Genomic DNA, 22577 nt, shown 5'->3' on the forward strand with positions numbered 1-22577 from the left:
GGAAATGTTTTGTGTTAAAATGCACCCAGAGGTGTGTCTTCATTTAATTGATTCCAAAAGCTTCTACATCATCATCTGATTTTTCAAAACTGCTATGTTGCAGACTAATCTCAATGTTTGCAAATATTTTAATTTGAAGACGGTATTATGAAATTTTCTGAAAAGAGAAAACAAGGCATATGTGGATTAAAAAAGACAGACGTGTAGAAACAAAAGATTTTTTTATTGCAATATGTTAGTTAAACCAGTCAGAAAATGAACAGGTTGCTTCACAAAGGTAACAGATGTTTTGGACCAATTTCACAGAAAACCCTTTATTTTAACCTTATCAATGGGTAACATACTGAAACGTTTCTGAATGTGATAAAGCGTGCTTTTTAACACTGGATGCTTTGAGGCTCTACTTTTACACCTGATAAATTAAAAAGAGGTAACTTCTCCATCAGTATAACTGCATAAATACACTCTTTGGTCTGCAGCTAAACTAATGTTTAAAAAAAAACATTGCATTCCTTGTGCAAAAACCTTTTTCTGCATTTTGGTTCACATGATTGCCAGCAAATTGTCTGAACAGCAGCAAAATCCTGCGTATTGCACCGGATTATTTGGTCACCTCAGACTCTGCCTGAAAGATAGTAATTCATTCACAACAAGAGACATAAAAATAATATCACATTAGTTGAACTTCACTTCATAGGTAGTTGTTTCTTTACCAAATATAACAATATCTGTGGAAATGCAGTCATTGTTCTTAATGTTTTTCCAAGACAAATGTAGGGGAATTTAATCAAAACTATTCCGTTTTGTTTGGTGAAACAGTAAATACATGTAATTTGAAATATTAGGGAAGTGTACTGGAGGGCTGTTGGCAGTGACTGAACTATTCCACGGAACATTGAAGTGGGATTTCCATGTTAGTCATGCTGTTCTCATTCATCCTCTTGCTGCCACCTTCACCCTGACTTTGAGCTGCGGCAGGGCGGCGGACTCAGACAGAACAAATGTAGTGCCATCTCCCTCCTCCTCAACAGGACATTTTTCTGTGCCATCACACATCACAACATTTTCCTGATTTTGACACTGGCGAAGGCTCTTCATTTGTTTTTCCTTCGTTGAAAGTCTCCAGACTCTGGACCGGATCTCAGCTGAACAGGATGATAATTTCTGGGAGAGTTTTGGTTGACATTCTGTTTGTTGTACCTTTGTTCTGTCACAGCATATCTAGCGCAAAGCTAGTGGCCGCCTCCGCTTCGGGACTTTCCGGTACTCCAGTCGATGAATATAAATGACAGGCTCATGATCATAAAGATGAATCCTAATGCTGCAAAGCATGCGGCCTGCAGGAGACATAAAGAGAATATCATGTGCCCATTAATTAGATTTAAAAAATAATAAATCAAATATAAAACACAGTGAGTGTTTCACTAAGCCTACATTCACAGAGCAGGTAAATGCGACCCAAATCTGCTTTTTTTTGCACTTATGTGACCAATTCACAACTTTTTCAGTCTGAACGGCCTAATTCCCATTTCTTCACCCAAGTAAATATCAGATCTGTGCCTCTTCCACATGTGATTTTAATTTGTTTCAAGGCATCTGCAGTCTGAATAGTCATGTTGCATTTTATTCGGCTTTTTATGTCATTGATGTGAGAAATGCGTCATAATTCTGCACCAGAAGTGATAAATCAGGATGTAAACAATGGCTGAAAATAATGATCATAAATTTATGACAGAAATCTGTGTAACTGAAGTGGGTCACATCACAATCCAACCACTTCTGGTGCTCATTATTTCGCATCCAGACAGATTTCTCTATATAAATTACAGTCAAAACTCCACAAAAAGTCGTCACTATTAGTTGTGGTTTCTTTTTATTACCTTCCTCCGTCTTGTTATGATTTTGTGACGGTACTGTCGCCTCTCGTTGCTGAGTAAACTTTAGAATTGATACGTAAATGGCTCCATCCATTATCACTTCCGTAAACAGGGCGCTGCTGTGTGACGTCAACGTTCTTCTGCGCGTGGGGGTCGTTTTGGAAACGTAAACTTTTTCACACGGAAGTCTCATTGCGGTCGGATTTAATTAAAATAGGCGAAAAACGTCGCCCAAAAGCCACAGTCGTAAGCCTCGAAGCGCTGCGTGCACCCCCACAATAAATGCCAAAACGTGCCGCTCGATCTGGAGAAGGGAGCTGCTACTTCCGTTCGCCGTCTCGAGTCACCATGGCGACGTTACCATGGCAACGCTTATTTGAGCGTTTTAGCCGATTAAAAAAAAAAAAATTAGCTATGCTGAGCATACTGAATTGTAGTAAGTCAACATGCTCTTAACAGCATTTAAGCTAATTATTCACACTGAATGTTATTTTATGTTAGTCAACATGATAACAATTACCTGCATCCTACTGGTAGTGTCAACATGCTAGTGACTAAATATACTAGTGATAGCCCTCATGCTAACGTTAATCTGGTACCTAAAATAAGCATTTTACCTATTTCTTTTTATTTATGAGCCATGTTTATCATACCAAGCGAGTGGTGATCCCACACACACTACTGACAGCATTAGAGCTAACCTTAGCAAGTTAACTAATTTTAGAAGTTTGCATACATGTTAGTCAACATAGTAATGGTACTCCACAGGATACTGACAGCATTTTAGTTCACATTAGCATTGTTGATAATTTTCAGCATCAGAATGCTGGGTTCCAACCGATAAGCAAGCTTTGGCAGGCCACTTTTAAATTTCTTTATAAATTTTCTAGTTAGTAATATGACTGACTATGCAAAAATAAAAAATAAGAATTAAGCATTAAGACCTGCTGGGTGAACGTAGCCTTAGATACGTACCTGAATCTTTGGTTTTGACTTCAAAGGCTCCTGGTCTTCAGGAACAATCCGAATGTAGAAGATGGAGGGTAGGATGAAAATGAGACTGGGGGCCGATGTGGCTCCTGCACAAGACAAGAAACGGAGAACAAGGATTTTTATTGTAAATGGTTAATTTGACTATAGAATATAAGTAAAGCACTGACAATGAAGTTTTACAACATTGAAAAATTAACTTATATCAGTTTTCCAATTCAAAAAGACAGGATTTTATATTGTATAGCTTAACTAAACCAAGAGTGATTAGTTTCAAGCTCTTTTTTTAACCAGTTTTGATTAATAGATTCTCCACAGGGTTTTGTTTCAGACCCATTTAAAGGCCACTGAGATCCTGGAAGGTATTTTTGTAGTGTGTGGATAGGTACCAAATTTAAATGAGCACCTCCACAAAGCTGTTTTTTAGCAGAACTAAATTGTAAGTGTTGTAAAACTTGAGGCTACACTGACAAGAGAAGAGACGTAATGAAAACACAGTGGAACAACACAAATAGATGACATAACTCCACAATTCACCACTAACTGTGAAAATATTGAAGAAAAAAATAATCAAAATCCTCTCTTTTTCTTTCCACTCAACTTTCTATTAATGTACTTAGATGTAGCACTTTGAAGAAGTAGCTTCTTTAGCCATGACGACTGTGAGTTATCCTCCTTGTGGACGGTGTCAAGTCTGCAGTTCTTACCAAGATTATTTAGACATGACATCATCTCTTTATTTTACTGATCTCATGTTATATTTTAATTTTTTAAGGAACAAAATTGTATGTCATTAGCTGTAAATCATAAAAATCTAAATTAAGTTTCAAATCTATAACCCTTTACTTTTCAATACTCTAATGAAATGAGGTGGACCTGAACATTAGAGTGGAGTTCACACTATAGCATCTGCAGTGAGGCTCCTATTTCTTTTCCCCGCAGTGCGAACGTACCGATGACACCAAAGATGTCCTTGATTGAGGGGACAAATATAACGAGCAAGTTGACCACAAAGATGAGACTGAATGCAATGAGGACATGTCTGGCCCAGTGGAAAGGCTTATCAGGGAAGAAGATCTGGAGCACCGCTCTGCGAATCTACAACAAAAAGAGGTAAAAAGAATGGGAAAACAAAATTAGTTCCTTCAAACACAAACATTGAGCATAAACTCTGCAAAAAAAATCCTAAAACATTTAAAGAAATTTTTATGTGCAAAGGAAAGAAAGATCAAGCAGTTTACAAACTCATTAATTTGCTTGGTTTTAGCACAAACAAAATCTTGACTTAAGTTTGTTGTGTATATTTGTAACATAAATTAAAGATGCATAATATTTAAGGATATTTACATACATTGTGTTTCCTTCGAATGGCTACTGTGCTCTTGGCACTGATGCTAAGCTAAGCTAAGCTACATGCAGGCCTTAAATTCACATTGAGATTGTCTAATGACATCAAACTCATGTTGATATTTCACTTTAAGTATTTGCAAGAAAATTAGCCTCACTTATAAAAAAGGTAGAATTGTTTTGAATGCAAAATGTTAATTTAGTGTCATCTACAATCGGTTTTCTTTTTACTTCTTGTGAACAAAATGAAACGGTTTTCACAACTTCTTGTTGCATCTGTAAGTTAAGATGCAAATGTTATTACAGGAGCTCCCCAGAGTCGATACGCTGCATGGCTGAAGGAAGTCGACCTATTTCCTTTGTTGTAACCATGTCAGTTTCAGAACCCTGTTAGCATAGATGCTAGATTAAAGGTCAGATAAGCTAAGCTAATATACTACTTTAAAACCTAAATTTAAAACACTTGAGAATGTATTTCTGAAAAATTGTCATACACTGTAAAACATTTTAATGTGGTTTAATTTGAAAATGAAAGTTCACCTGCTGGCTTGAAAATGCAATTTAAGACAAAAATTAAATGGTTTTGGTTTAAAAACAAGAGACAAGTTGTGTAAACATTGGTTTTTATGTTCATTAATCCTGAGCTGTGGGTTTTACCTTAATGATCCAATTGAAATAAAAAAAAAAATATTTCACAATATGCAAGAAAATAATGCCCCCACCTGGTTAAAGAGCCACATTTCTCTATTATTTTCACTCACATCATCAAGTTAAAGTAACTACTTATTTTACTTAGGATCATTTAAATTCTTGTTTCATAAGGAATTTTATTAAACATCACAATGAATTCTGCTCAAAGACATTTAGTGTGATCAGGACATTATCATTAAATTGTATTTAAATAAACATTTGCTTTAATAAGAGTCAGGATACAAAAACATGCTGCTGTACTTATCTGTACTTTGCCATAATTGGACCTGCTGCTACTTCTTTGGCATGGTTGAGTGCTTTTAGTTAATTTAGTTGTATATATTATTATTATTATTGTGTGTTTGCTTATTTATACTGTATATATTTGACCTTTTGCACGGGAGCTGCAATGGAAATTTCGTTGAATTCTGTTCAGTGACAATAAATGCTATCTATCTATCTATCTATCTAAGCATTCTGGGAAATAGTTCCCACACCTATTTTTTTTTCATTTTAGTTTTTTTAAGTGCTAACCTAAAAACTCTCAAAGTCTGAAGATGTGTTAGATACCTGGGACCTATTATTGTACATCTGAATAGTTTTACAGTGTTTCTTACTGGGAACAGAACCACAGGGACGGTCAGAGTGACGGCCACCAGCACAGCCAGACGGACGCAGAGAATCAGGACGTCCAGAGGATCCACTTTGCTGTAGGTGTGAAGCAGCTCTGCCTCCACTCCAGCTACACAGAGACAACACAAAACACTTTTCTCAATTTTTGGGGTCCTACACATTTGCTACACTTTTCCAGACATAAGTGTTCATATTTGTTCTGTCAGTAAATTGTCTCAAGCTACACCAGTACTTCTCAGACAGTGTCAAAAAGTCTGGTTCTTTGAAATAAGCAGTTCTTTAAATGGTCGTTTCAAAGTCCTGCGGCTGATTATTTGATTCTGATGTGTTAAAAAATTACGTTTTTCCTTATTTATAAGAGTATAACCAACAATAACTTTACAAGATAAAGCGTATTTACTGTGAACGTAAAATGTTTTCATCTCTTCCAACAAACTGGAATATAAGCAATATTGTTGCAAATTTAAAATGTAAAAGTATAAACTTTTTGAAAAGCAAGTTGAAGGAGTTGTCAAAAAATGCATTTTTATCATTTTAAAGGTTTTACCGTAAAAATGTACATTCCAGTGGATAATTTGCATTTTTCTCTGTTGACTGATCAGTCTTGATTAGACGTTACTGACTGAGTTAATTAACTGAATGTAGAAATTGTTTTGAAATTTAAAACAATAAAATGAGTTACGACTATAAGGAGAGCAATTTCAGCCAAAATTAATTGATATAACTATATAAATTAATATATTGATATAAAATATATTTATTTATAATGTGTAAATGAATACACAATATAAATAAATATATAAATAAAATAATAAATGTATTAATAAATAAATAAATGAATACATAAAATAAATAAATATAAATAAATGTATAAAAAAATAATAAATGTATAAAAAATGACAATGAATAAGAATAAAGAAGCCAATTATTTATTTATTTAATTTTGGCTGAAATGGCTCTCCATAGTTTTAATATTTGGGTCATTTAATGGTGGAGCCAGTGGGTAGTATAGATAAATTATTAAATATGATCAGATCTGACAGACAATAATTGAGAAACACTCAGCTGTCACGACATGGTGACTGTTTCAGCATATACATAAAAAATAATATTTATAAAAGTTACATATTGCAGCTTTAGAGAAAATCTTACCGTAAAAGGTGAGGTAACCGAAAATAGCCGTCAGCAGATACATAACAAACATGGCCAGGATGGAGATGTTGGCAACTTTCTGCATGCGGTTCTTGTTGGCACTGGAAGAGGGAAAAAACTTTAATATCGCTTTTTTACGTAGCAGAGACAGAATATGACGTCCTGACTTACTTCCGTAACTCTGTGTAGATGGGCAACACCTCTGGGTGGCAGACAAAAGCGAAAGCTATGATCGGGATGGTGTACGCTGCCTAAACGCCAAATCAGAGAAGAAGCCTGAATATCAGCGTTCAGATGTTCCCAACACTGCTGTTGACACAAGACGCCTCCCTACTGTTGACTTTACACACTGGTCTGTACGTGACCTGTGCAAAGCAGGACATGAAATACACACGGCAATAAAGGCAATGTGGTGTTTTTCTGACCTCAGAGTTGATGGTAATTAGTTTGGCATCACATGTTGAATTAAGCTTTAAGAAGCTATCATTATGAATGGCTGTGGCATTACTGGCATCAAGCAAGCAGGGGAGGCTGAATTTCTTGTAGATGACCTGGACAAAATGCATCCACAAATGTATTAAGACAAATATTTGACAGGAGAGCAGCTGTTTATTTTCTTTCCTTTCCATTTTGCTGACTCACTGAAATAAGGAAAAACACCATGCAGGAGAGAGAGAAGCCACTTGTATAGCCAAGGTACCCTGGAGTGCAATGAAAAGAAAATAACATGATTATTTAAAACCGCATAAAGTTATTTTCATCACTTTCAGAGTCAGACATGAAAACAGACAACAAAAATGTCTACATGAGAAGAGCATGAGTGACAAAACAGCAGACGCTTTTCCACTAGACCGCCTCTAACCGGTTCGATCCGGATGTTCAGAATGGGAAACATGCAATAAGTACGCATGCGTGCACATGCGCATTAAAATGACCGCGACATTTAGAGAAACTGTCAGTTCAGCATACAGCATACGACGAAAATAAGTCAATATATTGTTTTAAATTATAATTACATGGGTCGGCACCGAAGCGATTTGATTGACAGCTGACCGCACTCATCGACGGCATTTAGCATTGAGCTGGTCCACACACCTTACCGGTTGGTGGAAATAATGCTCATCCAATGTTTTTTTTTTTTTTTTTTGGACAACCGTCAATAAATTTCAGTAAGAAGAAGAAGCATTTAGGCGTGGACCGCGGACATGCGCTATGCTATCAGAGAACTGTTCAGTATGTCCGCGAATTAGCAGCGCTGCTAGCCGCTCTGAAATACGAGGAATTTCTACAAGACAAAATGAAATATCTGGGTTTATTTTAGTTTAGTCCATCAGAACTAGGACGTCGATGAAAACATTAACTGTAAAACCGAACTGCACGTTAACCGGTTAGTGCGCGACGTGCCAGTGGAAAAGCGGCTAAGAGAAGGTGAGAGTGGCTGACGTACCGAGCTGTTTCATGAGTGCAAGGGGAAGAATGATGATGGCACTAACAATGATGATCAAATAGTTTCCATTCAGGAACCATTCTCTGAGATTTGGCCACACAAACAGATGAGAAAATCAGAATACAATCAAGCAAAAATGATAAAAAACTGAAGGTGCCATGAGAGAACCAGGAAGAAATCTGAATAAATGCTCACCCTGTGTTTTCGTGTTTACCAAGAAAAGCTTGAATAACCAAAGGGAGCTCTGACTTTACAATGTAAAGATAACTGGACATGGCTGCAAACACATAAGAACAAGGTTAAGTTGTTTATTTGTGTATGCTTTATTTTATGACAGCAAAAGCTATGATTTTAATTTTTTAATTGAAATATATACAGTCATATTAATTAAATTAGAATATGCACTGATTTACAAGTAATGCTTCAACAACGTATGGGAGCTTGTTTTAAATAAACAAGTCCTTAATATTGATGAACAAATCCTAGTAATAAATGAAATAACCTACCAGTGGAACAAGTACTTTTTCATCAATATTAAGGAATTACTAACTTAAAATAAGCTCCTATTTCTTGCAGAAAAGCTACTTGTAAGTTATTTTTGCCTTATTTCAAGTGTACTAAGATATGTGCACTAGAAAGTAAACCAAAAATACTTGGTAAGAGCACTTGGTAAACTGAGTTACTGGAATAAATTATTTTTCAAATTATATTCCAATGTATTAAAAATGACTGTAAATTGACATAGGAACAACAAAAATTTGGTTTAAAAAAAAAAACAACAACATATAAATGCATCAGAAGAGATGAACTAAGAATACCTCCAATATTGTGCACAGTGATGATGATGGCAGCCAGCATTTTCCCCGGGGGTCCAAAAGCTCGATTTCCTAGCTGCTCATACGCACGGATACCTGAAAACCAACCACAGAAATAAATATTAAGACTCCAGACAGGGACCAATTTGCTGTCATCCATTTTTTAAAGATGTTTTAAAGAGCTTAAAAGTATCTTTTATCACAGAAAACTATTCTCACACTGATTGATTTTAGCTACAATTGTTAGGTTTTTCAGTAGTGGAAAAAGAAATCTCATGTCAATTTTGAGAATCAACTTTGCATTATCTGGTAAATAACACTTTCAAAACAAAGTTGCATTAAAAGTCCATTAAAAGAATCAACTTTGCATGAAAAGTGTAATTATTTACCGAATGACACTTCATGATAACAGTCATAAACATTCATGAAGACTCCTTCATGTTCAGGACCTTTGTTATGTTAGTCTCGTCCTTATGAAAATCTTTCTGTAAGAATAAATGATGACCAGTTTTTACCACCAAGTGTTTATTTAAAAAGATTTGAAGAGTTTATGGTGTCAAGCACTCTCTACAGGTTTCCAGAGTCTTTAGAAGAAAAACTTGCTCAAAGTGAAACAGATTCCCCGCCATTGTTACCAAATGGAACAAGGTGTTTTTCTATTCATTAAATCCACCATTTATTTTTAGACCAACCTTTACCTGGAGTATGTTTGGCAAAATAACAATTTTAGTCCCATTTTACAAATTCACACATCTCCAGTTAAAACTCAGCAGGGTTTATGTTTACCTTTGAGATGGTAGGGCAGAAAAGATGATTTCCTGGCTTTAATTAGTGTTTTGGTTGCAGATATGGTCGTGGAATCATTTTCTTGTCAATATTTCCTGCCATATTTCAATGGCTTATTTGATTGTCTTTCCAATTTTGAAGAGCAGCTAAAAGAAATTGGTCTCAGTGTCACATCCTAAGTCTTCCCCTGCGAAACAAACTTGTGTGTCATGAAATAAAAGTTTCTACACACTCAGATCGAGTAACATGTGAATTAAAAATGCTTCAGTAACATTTATTTTAAAAGGATATTGTTTAGAAATATTATTCTTAATATCAGATGTTTTCCCCCTATACTGAATAAATGTACGGAATATTAAAAAAAAGTTCAGAGTGAGATTATTCTACTTTTATGCTTTTACAAATCTTTACCAGAGATGTCAAAATTTTTTCTATATATTCAGGCATAAGTGGAAAAGCTATGTAAGTTTAGTCAAGCCTTTTACCTACAACTCCGGCACTTTTTAGCAGGAGGTGAATTGAATATGCAGACAGAACAGCGATGCACACTAACAGGATTCTGAAAGACAAAAACCACAACTGTTGGCACTCAATCATAAAACTTACATGACAAAAAACAAAACAAACAATAATTTGGAGTAAACCATTTTTATAATTCCTGAGATTATCATTTCAGAACAGACATTTTAGTTCAGAAAGAAGCGGCTTGTTTTTTCCACCTCCCACTCCCTCCACATGGTTCAGTCCAGCTCCAGGGAGGCGTGCCTTGGACCTGATCAGGTTTCTATATTTAACCATTTAAATCTGATTTACAGGAGCTGTCTGCTCTAACGTAGGTTCTGACAGATCAGAGTTTGGCCAGTAGTAAAGCTGTTCATGGTGTAACACTGTTTACATTACACCTGAACCATAAACAGGATTCCAAGAAAGGCGAACACAATTTCACAGAAACATTTTAACGAAACTTTAATCATTTTAACAAGCTTGTCTAATAACCTGGTGGTATCAAATCTCAGTGGTATCAAAGTAGATTAAATGACACCTACAAAAATATCTATCTATCTATCTATCTATCTATCTATCTATCTATCTATCTATCTATCTATCTATCTATCTCATTTATTATTTTGTTATTTAGAATAGCAAGGATGATACATATTTTATTAAAAATAAAATACTATTTTATAATAAAACATTTTTAATAAATAATTTTATTTATTATGAATACATTTATAATAAAATATTTATAAAAATGCATATTATAAATATGTTTATAATAAATAAAATATTCTAAAATAATACAATAATTTTATTATGAAAAAATATATTTTATTAATTTAATAAATAAAATAATTTATTTTATAAAATATTATAAAACTTCTACTCCTACTTAATTCCTACTTAATAACAGCAATAGGATTAGCAACAATGTTAAATTATTTACTTTTAAGAAATGTTCACTATAGGTATTTAATAATAATAATTTTATTTACTTATTTATTTTTTTTACATCTTGGACAAACATAGTTGCATGGCCATATCGTAAGAAATCTCACAATGTGTTAATTTTATTTGTCTACTACTCTAGAATGTTATCTGATCACATTGTACGTTTAATTAAATTTTAAAAAGATTATTTGTAAAGTCATAAAGAAAAATGCACAAAGTGGCTAGTAAAGCTAAGCTAAAAGTACTACAAAATAAATAAAAAAGTGACTGAAATTCAAAAGAAAAAATATAAAATGTGCTAACAGTAAATAGTTAAGAAAATGTTTTCAAATAAGGAGATTTTGTTAAAATCATTTTACTTCCATTTGCAAACCACGTGTTTCAGTCCACAACATAATTCCCAACAAACTCACTTAAACTCACATGACAAACAGACCTGCTGAAATTTTGGAGAGAGCAATCAGGGATTGACCAAAAATAAAATAAATATCACAAGCAACAGATGAAATACAACACTGTGTAGTTTGTTTCCAGTCTGTGCACTGAGCAGATGTATAAAACAATTTTATTTAGTTTACTCACATAAACAGAATGATTCCTGTGTTGGACATTGCATATGCCAGTCCCAGGATTCCACTGCCCATGATGGCGTTACTAAGGTTAAAGATGGACATGCCGAACGAAGTCTTTCCCTCAAACTGGAACAAAAGGACATGAAAATGTTTCTTTATGACAAAAAAGAAAATAATTTTAAATGAAGGAGAAATATATGGCTGTGTTCACAATGCTGCCTGAAGTGACCCAATTCCGACTTTTTTTTTTTTTTTGACGTAATCTGACCTGAATCTCATCTTTTCATGACAGTCTGAACAACACAGGTTGTATTTATTTATTTTTTAAAATGTGACCCAGGCCACTTGGATATCCGATACGTATTCGATCTTTTCAAATGCGGTCGGTCAGGTCGCATTTACCGACCTGAACGTCACTGATCCTCGACCAACGTCATCACTATTCTGCGTCCTGATACGCTCAAGCGGGAAGAAAAACAACAACCATGGCGGACGATAACGAGGATTAAGTTGTTAATATGCTGGCTCCGATCAGACAACTTCAAAATGGTAAGCTATGCTCCACCATTAGCATCCACGTTAACTACCGCAAACACTGAGCACTTCTTCTTCTTCCTCTCTTTCTTCTTTTTTAGATTTTAACGGCAGCTTGCATCCATTATTGACACTGAACACGTCTTCGTCTTTTAAATAGCGATTGTGGCAAAACACCCAAAAAAATCCAGTTTGACAAAAAAAAAAAAGGAATTGTGTCACTTCATGCTGCTGTATAAACGTAGCCTGAAACTCACATCTGTGAAGTGAACTTCTTTCTTTACACCGGTTTTATGTGGGAGAAACTCTGAGTTTTCTCCCATGGCTTCAACTGAATCAAACCTACAATGGAGGAACAGTCAAAGGGTTAACTTAAGATCGACTCGATGAACTTGACCGTCATTCTTGCTCACGTGGAGTCACTCACTCCTCATCTCTGCTGTGTCCATTCATCTTTTGAAGCTCCATTTTATCTTTTTCTTGCTGTGGTTGGGTTGGTTTTGGTTGAATGAAAGGCTCGTCTTTGAAACTTGAAATGACTGGAAGCAGAGAAACAAACGCACCATTATTGACACATCCAAAAGAAGGCCCTGTAAATAATAAAATCACTTATGTACCCTGAATTTTTAGTGTCAGCTGGATTGATTTGGACATTTAAACACTTAGAAAGCACTGATTAAGCCAAATTATCTTTCATCTTGAAACGTTACAGGGTGTATCTTACATTACATCTGAATGTATCACCTTCTCTTTCGCTTAACCAAGTTGAGACAAGATCTTGAAACTTATCTTCCCGGAAGCAGAAGGAGTATTATCTTCCTGATAATACTCCTTTATGGGTTATACTTTTATAACCCATAAAAGTATAACACTTTTATGGGTTATACAAGTATCATTGGCTGCCTAATCACAAAATCTTACCAAGTATTTTTGGTCCACTTTCTAGTGCAAATGTCTAAATACACCTGAAATAAGACAAAACTAACTTACAAGTAACTTTTTAAGCAAAAATGTTTTCAGTCAATAATTCCATAATACTGATTTTAAAAAAAGTACTAGCATTAGCAAATTTTCACATATACCAAAATTTTTTCCCATATTAAAAGTTAAGTATTTTCTCATCAATATTAAGAATTATTCACTTAAAAAAGCCTCTGTAACTTGCTGGAAATATACTTTTAAATTAGTTTGTCTTATTTCAAGTGCACTACAAACTAAACCAAAATTACTTGTTAAGATTTTGTGTTTTTGCAGTGTAAGAGTAATTTTTCTTTAGTTCATACACCAGAGGAAAACCACAAGCTCCATATAAAACACAAACTAAGAATACAAAACCTTTTCTTATTCATTAAGGCCAACAGTTTTTACTTCCTAGTTAGAATAGAAATAGAATAAAATAGAAACGACCTTTATCGTCCTGTAAAAATTCAGGTGTAACAGCAGATATAAAGGTTCACACAAAAAACAATAATAGACTGCAGAAAACAAACCAAAAAGACTGTGTAGTTTTTAGAAATTGGTATACTGGACTGACCCACGTGACGTTTTTCTACTTTCTTCTTATCAAAATAGCTCAAGCCCAGCCAGTTTGGATGGAAAGCATAAACAATTTCCCAGTATCATCAATTGGATTTTTCTGGACTTTGATTATATCACACATAAATATGCCTTTAATGTCGACAACATCAAAGGTTAAAGATTGACATGGTGAATAAAGTCAGTCCTTTAAATGGAAAGTAAAACTCCCAACAGTTTTACTTTCCTGCTGGAACACCAACCCCAGAATAAAGTTTTTTTTCTAAGAGTTTTATTTCAGGGATTGTTGTGCTTTTAGCAACCTCAATTTTCCCATGAACTCTGAAAATATCTCCACAGCATGATATTACCACCAAGTTTCTTTATTGCCGAGCTGTGAATCTCTGCAGCTCCTCCAGTTACTCTGGGCCTGTTGGCTGCTTCTGCTCGTTTAGGTGGATGGTAAAGTCTTGGTTTCTGGTTGCTCTAGAAATATGCAGTAATTTGTGTTTGTCCGCTACAAAAATGTCTGTGAAACATGTTGAAGTTTAATTGTATGAGTACTTCTGGACTCACTGTTTCCGGTAAACATAAAATGTAGATCCAAGAAGTTCAACATTTGTTTTTAAGAGTTCTGCTTTCTATTTTAGAGATGTTATAAACAGAAACCGGCTGAACAAAGAACTTGTGCTTGGTGTCCGTTTAAACCTCAGTTAAGCAACAGGAGTCGGTTCTTTTTTATTCTCTTCATTGATTCCCAAGAAAGCAAATTTTACAAAACATATAGTCACAATATCGTAGTGCTAATTTCAAAATGAAAAAGAAAAGACATGATAAATAAAACAATAGTTACAACTCTATTTCCCAGAGAAGGATTAAAATGATCGGGATGAAAAATAGGATAATGTAAAAGAAAAAAAATAATAGTAAGAAATAGTTGAATAGTTTGCTAAATGAGATTATAACTTGTAGTAGTTGTAAAATGTTTGCACATTTGGCAAAAGTGTGGTTGTTAACTAAGGAGATTTGTACATTTTCTGGATTCTCTGTTGGTTTTTTATTTTGGTTTGCTTGGTTTTTAGAGAAATTTGAATAATAACTTATCAAAATGTACGTAACTAATTACTAAATTGGCTTTTTACCAAGTAATGATTTGGTACCATGCTTCTCACCTTTTAAAAGATTAATGAAACCTCTCTGTATAAATAAATAAACAAAGGAATATCTAAAAATACACAAGCTAGAAACAGAAGAGAGTCAGATCTGAGTTTCACATAGTCTATCCAACTTTTTCACTACAAGCTAAATTATCCAGCCTTGTGATTGTTATTTTTTCCATTTTATGCATGTTAAATGTTACATCCATCCATCATTTAGGGTTGGCTTGTCCTGTGGTAACCATTTTCTTGTAATGTTATTTTTACTTGCTGTTAAGACTGGAGCAGCTTTAAGTCACAAATGTTGTGCAAGGACTCGTGTTGCCCTAATCTCCCATGGGATGCGTAGAGCTGCCATGGACACCTCTGGGAAAACCCACAGCTCTGTCCTCCGGCTCTCCAGGGTCATGGGATACTTCCCTGTTGCTCCAGGGTCAAACTTACCCCTGATTTCTCACATATGACCTCCAAAGGGCACTCTGTCACCAGACTTGACCCGCCGTCGAGAATTTCGCACAAAACCAGAATAATGAGCAGTTCTGTCGGTGTACAACCACCCATACAAGTTGGCACTGGGTAGCAGAGATAAACAAAGAGCGGCAGGGCAAATTGGTGCTGTTTAGACTAAATACAGGGTAGTGCTTTCCCAGAAGGCTAGCCTGAGGTTGAGTTTTGGTTGGAGTCACTTTCTTCAGCTGCATACCATGTAACTTTCCCAGGGCGGACAGCCAAATCATGAAACCACCAAAGGCATACCAAATGTCAAGAACAGTTTGCAACTAAACAAGTCTTTTGTTGGGTTGTGACTCTTTAAAAGGCAAAGTTTGCTCTGAGCAAGCTTCAGATATTCATTCACATATTTCAATGAGAATGGAGCTAGGAGAAGGGGGTGAGCAAACTAGTCAAACCTGGTTAACGAGGAGCATGAGCCATCAAATGTCTTTTGAGTTTACAAAGACAGACAATACAGAACATGTGGATAACAGGCAATAAAACACAAATGGTAGCCCTGTTATTTTTACAATACATATGAATTAAACTGACCCAAAATACCCTCTCTCTGTGTTCTCTTTATAAAACATCACAATAAAACATTAAATGAAATGTTTTCAGTAAGAACAACATTTCCGTTAACACACATTCTTAATATTTGTCTGAGTGTGCCACATGGCTTTTGTCTGACGCAAGACTCACACACGATTGACAGTTAGCCCTTCCCTTCTCTTCCACATCATCTACAAACCAGTGGGACTCACACATTTTAGCAGCAACTTACCCCAGAGGTAGATCTCCTTTATGAAATAATAAATCCTGATCGCAGTTTGCCTAAGTTTTCCAGAATCCACCAGTGTTTGTGTGGAGTGTGGCTCCAGTGAGTCTCTCCAAAGCTCCTTGGTAGTGAAGGAAGGAGAGAGTGTGAGGGAGATTAGAGAGCCGGAGCAGGAAATGGGAACACCCATTATTAACCCTTTGTTAAGCCCCTCACAGGTGGTGTTAGAGCTGCACGTATGCAGGCAGCTTACCGCTGCAACGACGCAAACACTGGTGGCTGTGTGAAGGCAATGAAGTGCCGACTGTGTTCAGAGAAAGTGGTTATTTCACAGAACCCCCTGATTTATAACTGCTTCTGTTAAAGACTTCGGTTCAGATCCCATCTTCTTGCTGCTGTTCTCTAAAAATGAGATTTTAAAGGGTTTTTTTTTTTTTACCATCTTCTTCACTCTGTAAGTGGTGAGATAATTTAAGTCTGTCTCAGGTTGAGTTTTAAACTTTTAATCAGCTGTGGATTTAAGTGAGTGGCTACTTACTGTAGCTACTGTTGAGTAGCCGGTTATTTCTTTGAATGTGTGGCATGTTTTCTTGTCTTTCCCATTTAGAAAAGTGGCTGAGAGGAACTTTAAGGTAACGTATTAATTTAAAAAAATGGTTTAACTGCATTTATTTCATAGGAATAATTATTTTTATATGAACTTGTTAGTTATTAATGCTGGAACAGAGTCAAAATAAAAGCTGATATTTTTATAACATGATATATAATCTACATTTTCAGCATGGGATTATTCTACTCAATTAAATTTATTTTAATCTGCTAATCCTTCTTTACCAGGAGTGTGTATATATGCTAAAAGCCATTTATTCCCAATAATTTTTCAATTTTTTTCACACAAAATTCAATTTATTTGATTTGGATTTTGTGTAAGAAACCAATACTAAGTAGGGAGTAATAGTGAAGAGAAAGAAAAATTATTTTTAAAATGTTATGCGAAGGAAAAACCCTGGAATCCAGAGCAACCAATTGCCTTCAGGAGCCACTTAATTACTAATAATTACAGTTTTAAATCTCTACAGCTGTTCAGTGACTGACAGACAAACAGCCGGGTATCTAAACTTTTAAGGGAGTGATGTTGGGTTAATCATTCAAAAAATATTTTTTAGGACATTTTTATATCTACCAAGACCTGGTTTTCCACCTGAACTGGGAGAGTGTTAAGCCGAGAGGTGTGGTGCGTATTTGCACGTAGCTTCACTGAGTAGATATTTTCAACAAGATTTACAGCTGCAGGCTCTTTTTGGAATATGTTTGAACCAACTATGCAAATCCAAAAGACTGAAAATTTGACCCAGTAAATTAAAATCAAGCCAGATTGGAATGAGGTGCAGTCAGATTCACAATCAGTTTAGGTCTGGACTTTGACTGGGCCATTTAAACACATGAATACACTGCAAAAACACAAAATCTTACAAAGTATATTTGGTCTAGTTTGTAGTGCAGACATCTTAGTTAACTTGGAATAATACAAAACTAACTTAAAAATAACTTTTTAGCAAGATATAGGGCAATGTGAAACTCATTTCTGTTTATATATCAAAGATCTAAATGTTCTTAAAGGGCCGGTTGTGCCTGAATCTATTGATAGGACCCATTAAGCTGTTTAATTATCAATAAATAGCCCTTGGTTTCAGCATTCAATGAGTAAAATTAAATGAAATGATAATGAGGACGTTTTCAGTCCATCCAGGATTTTGTGATGCTAATTTAAAAATATTTGTAGGGCTGTTGTAAACGAATATTTTAGTAATCGAGTAATCTATCGATTATTCTTACGATTAATCGAGTAATCGGATAAAAAAAAATAATAAAATGAAATATTGGTAAATCTGGCATAATACCGGTGTTACTATCAGATATCAATATCAGTCCAATTTTTCATATTTGAGCATCCCTAACAGTTGCTTTTTTGTAGTTTGGAAAACTAACCTGTAACAATAATAGCTCACTTTCTAAGTTAACCAGAAGAAAAGTTATAGAAAAATCTGAAATTATATTGAATTTAATAACAAAGAGGCAGGCTCACAAATATGCTTATAAAAAATGTCTACAATCCAGCTTTTAGTTTATGTATTCATCTTCAGTGAGTTTAATAGATTAATTAAACTCACCTTGCCACCTAACCTGTCACGCTTTGGGTTTGAAAATACGGGAAATGCCGCCTGGAGTGGAAGGAGAGGGCGAATGAACGAACATGGGGTGGAGGGGAGGAAATAGACCAGCGGACTGACGAACCGTTAGACCGGGGGACGAACACGGGGGGAAGCAATACGGGATATTTACGACACCTTCACTGGTCACACTCAGAAACTCATCTACCAGCCATGTACGATGCGCTCCGCCACCCGTTCCTTCAGACCGGGATATGAAATTTATTGTGTGGTTCGTCGGTAAAGCTACATTTACACGGTAAGCATCAGCTACTCAGCCGCCCGCCCTGTTCAGGCTATCCGCTCACCTCAGCGCTCTTCCCGCCGTTCGCTTTCAACCAGCAGCCCCGGAGGAGAAATGCTGCCGTACTCCAGGCATTCCCCAGTCATTTTAAGGATGCTTATTGGTTCCCCAAAAACGATAAAAAGTCGGGCATTATCATCAATCAATAAAATCCCCACGGGCCAATCTTGAAGATTGGACTTTATGCCGCTGAGACTTAGCTTTTGTCAACAACTCAGAGGCGGAAGTGAGAGCTCCGCGCAACGCAAATGAAGTCCCGGCCGGAACACGGTGCGCTAACTAATAAAACATAAATTAACGAAGCTTCGAGGCAGGTAAATTTTCCTCGAGGAATTTTAGTAATCGAGGTACTCGAATCATTCGAGGAATCGTTTCAGCCCTAAATATTTGTAAGACATTTTTACGATGTTTGCGCTCATGTATGATGTTAAATGTAACTTTTTATTAATTACAGTATAGATCATGGACTACAGCTTGACATCTAGTAAGGCTCAAGCAGCAGTCACTTAATATTTTGGGCCAATATTGAGAAAAATTTGCAGTACAATCAGGAAAAAAATGTGGATTTTGTGTAAAGTTTGCATGAATTCTGTGGATTTATGGACTTATTGATGTAAATTTGAGTTTAGAGGGCCACATAAAAAGCTACTGCAGGCCAGATTTGGCCCACAGGCCTTGAGTTTGACATATGTGATATAGAAAATAAATCTGATTAAATAATTCCTTTATATTGATTAAAAAATACTTGTTCTATTGGGAGATAAATTAACTTATAACAAAAAATATATCTTGTCATAAGTTAAATAATCTGCCAATAGAACAATGACTTTTTAATCAATATTAAGGAATTATTTACTTAAAATTAGCCTTTATATGTTGCTAAAAAGGTACTTTCAAGATAGTTTTGTCTTATTTCAAGTTTTCTATGATTCTTGCGCTAGAGACTAGACAAAAATACTTTGTAAAATTTTGTTTTTGTAGTGTTTGATTTAAGCGAAACCACTTTGTTGTCCATTTGGCTGCATGTTTGTTGTGTTTCTGGAAGGTGAACCTCCACTCTAGCATCAAATTTTCTTTCAGGATTGCTCTACATTTCCATTCATCTCTCTATCAACTCTGAGCCACTTTATTGCCGCCTCTATATTTCACAGTGAAGATATTGTGTTCACAATGATGTGCATTGTTAGTTTTCTGTGTTTATTCAATAAATGATTCCACTCATGCCCATATTTATGTCACTTTATCCCATAACACACTACCAAAACACAATAGTATTTTTGTCTAGTGGAAATATCTTAGTAGACTAGATGTAAGAAAAAAAAGTAAATTACAAGTAACTTTTCAGGAAGACATATGAGCTTATTTCCATTAAATAATCCTTTATTGTTGACTTTAAAAGTACTAGTTCCATTATTTCACTTATAACAAGACATTTTCCCAAGTTATAAGTGGAAAAAATCTGCCAATGGAAGTAATACTTTTCATCAATATTAAGGAGTTATTAAATAATAAATAATTCTTAATATTGATTAAAAATTACTTGTTCTATTGGCAGATAAATTAACTTAGAAAATGAGAAAATTTTTTTGTTATAAGTGAAATAATCTGCCAATGGGACAAGTGCTTTTTTAAAGCAATATTAAGAAATTATTTACTTAAAACAAGCTCCTATATCTTGCTTAAAAGTTATTTGTAGGTTAGTGTACTAAGATATTTGCACTAAAAAACAGACCAAAAATAGTAACATTTTGTGTTTTTGCAATACTAAAAAGTTACTGAAATGTGAAAAAAAATAATATATATATATATATATAAATATATATAAATCCTCGCAGGGTGGGAATAATTTCACAAGGAAATGAAGATATTGACCATTCAAGCAAAGAAAAACAAAAGTGGGAGAGTAGAGAATGCCATCTGAGGTTGCTGGTTTGCATCCTGCTCGTCGCCATGGCGATGGTAATTAGCTTAGCAGATCAGTGCTTTTTCAGGATGCATCACATGTGACTAAGGAGCTCCAGGTGCTGTTCTCAAAACAAACGACGAAACCTCCCCACATACGTAAGAACGGAAGTGAAACAACAACCAATACCTTGAATGTCACCACAGCTCGGCTTGAAAGTTTTTCAGCACTTTTCCCCTCAGTGGCACAAAACATTTTAACATTTAAACATTATGTGACACGTCAGCAAAATAATAAAACACAAAGTGTACTCCAGCGTAATGGTGGATATTATGGAAACAAGACGAGTACCATTCAGTTGTGCTTTGAATTAGAGAGAAAAAAATGGCACCAACTTGTGAGACATAACATTTCAGTTGGCTGATAAAGTTCAGCTTAGCAGAGATACAGGCTTTAACAGCACACCCACTTTATCTCACTGTGACACAAAACTCTAGCTGGAAAAGATGTAATTCAGTTACAGATTGTATCTAAGGCAAGTTTCCTCAGCTGGTGGAGTTTTTAATGTCAGTCTTATAAAGCATAATCTTAAAGATAACACATATTTCCATTTATTTGTTCAGGGTTTGCTGTTTATTGACAGAGCCTGTACACATGGTGTAATTATAGGAATTGAAAGAAACTTCACTTCTGATTGCAGGAATCAGTAACTTCACATGGTACAACTAGATAAAGTTGTTCAACAAACAAAGTATTTTTTGTTTCAGCAGCCATTATTTTCTACTTCTTCTTCGTCTTTTAAAATCCCGTCTTTGCTCTGACCATTTTACCGGTAATTCTAGTCAGCATTAATTAATACTTTAACAAAAAAAAAAAAAAGAAAACTCTAAGAAAGGTTGTGAGAATGTTATTTTTTAATCTAAATTCCATCACTAAATTCAACTATTTTGCTTTTCTTCTTTTCTTTTTTTTGCCACATCACCTCGCCACGTATTTAAATCTGAAACACTTACAGAGGAAACGCTGAGCACGTGGAGGCTGAAGAGACTTCTGCTGATGTCCACCTCTCACAGAAGAGGTTGACGTCTTCAGTCCAGACAGATGTGAAAGGCAGGAAGGGGAAACGTAGAAATGTGGTGGCTGATTTATGCCCCAAGTATTATTTCCAAAGAAAACTAAAGTTGCAGCAAAGAACGAGCAGCTGAGAGGAAAAGATGGTGGAAGGAAAGAGGTAGTGACTACCCGCGAAAAAAAATGTTCCTCCCCCCGCCACCCCTTTTTTCTCACTCAGGCTTACACATGGTGCTCTGTTGCTTAAATCCCATTTTTAGGAAAAAATAACCTTTAATATGCTTCAAAATAGTTCACTATTTTTTAAACCGTTCTCTAAAGTGGATTTAAAACTGCCTTCTCACTTAAATAGTGAACCCATTATCCTGCTTTATTATTGTGCTTATGCAGATAATTTTACTTTTCATTTTATTTCAAAACTTTAAGTTTAGTTTAGACCCTAAAACATTGCCATCCAGTGGGTAAAAATGTGTTTAATGTAACGTTACTAAGGATGTTTTCACACCAGCCCTGTTTCGTCAGATTCGTTTGGGAAGTGTGAATGCAAATTTGAATAGTAAAAAGGCGAACTCTGATCTGTATAAGAGCCTCGGTCTCGGTCCGGTTGAAGTGAACTCTGATGCGGTTGAAAGGAAGTGTGAATACAAGCGGATCTGAGAACTAGTAATTAATGGAGAAATCCTACGGTAAAATCTGACACCGCTCCATTTTTGTTTACATTTTGTGAAGTTGCGCTGGTCTTCTTCAGAGGTTTTGTGTCAATTCCTTTACTGATTCTTGGTGCAGCGCCTCTACAGGCGATGGAGGGAACAGGTTTTTCAGTTAGTTTGGGTCGTTTCACAGTGCTCTGCGGCT

At 35.4% G+C, this 22577-nt stretch overlaps 1 protein-coding gene across 2 annotated transcripts; it reads right to left on the reverse strand.

The window, feature by feature from the left end:
- Positions 1–204: 204 nt before the first annotated feature.
- Positions 205–21904, reverse strand: LOC106906926 (sodium-coupled neutral amino acid transporter 3-like). Of its 2 annotated transcripts, none has more exons than XM_014972397.2 (16): positions 21665–21904; positions 12720–12831; positions 12550–12634; positions 11769–11884; positions 10223–10296; positions 8955–9047; positions 8332–8413; positions 8137–8219; positions 7332–7390; positions 7115–7240; positions 6861–6940; positions 6690–6790; positions 5522–5646; positions 3821–3965; positions 2853–2956; positions 205–1337 (listed from the first exon to the last, which is right to left on the reverse strand). In XM_014972397.2, the coding sequence occupies exons 2-16, from the start codon at positions 12758–12760 to the stop codon at positions 1233–1235; spliced, it is 1419 nt and encodes a 472-aa protein (XP_014827883.2). In that variant the 5' UTR covers positions 12761–12831; positions 21665–21904; the 3' UTR covers positions 205–1232. The 2 variants fall into 2 exon arrangements, with proteins under 2 accessions (XP_014827883.2, XP_087863313.1); XM_088007187.1 differs by lacking the exon at positions 21665–21904 and adding an exon at positions 16241–16833.
- Between the last annotated feature and the right edge of the window lie 673 nt (positions 21905–22577).

Source organism: Poecilia mexicana, unplaced genomic scaffold, assembly GCF_051168715.1.
Source record: "Poecilia mexicana isolate PSO_F unplaced genomic scaffold, ASM5116871v1 scaffold_7, whole genome shotgun sequence".
NCBI lineage: Eukaryota > Metazoa > Chordata > Actinopteri > Cyprinodontiformes > Poeciliidae > Poecilia > Poecilia mexicana.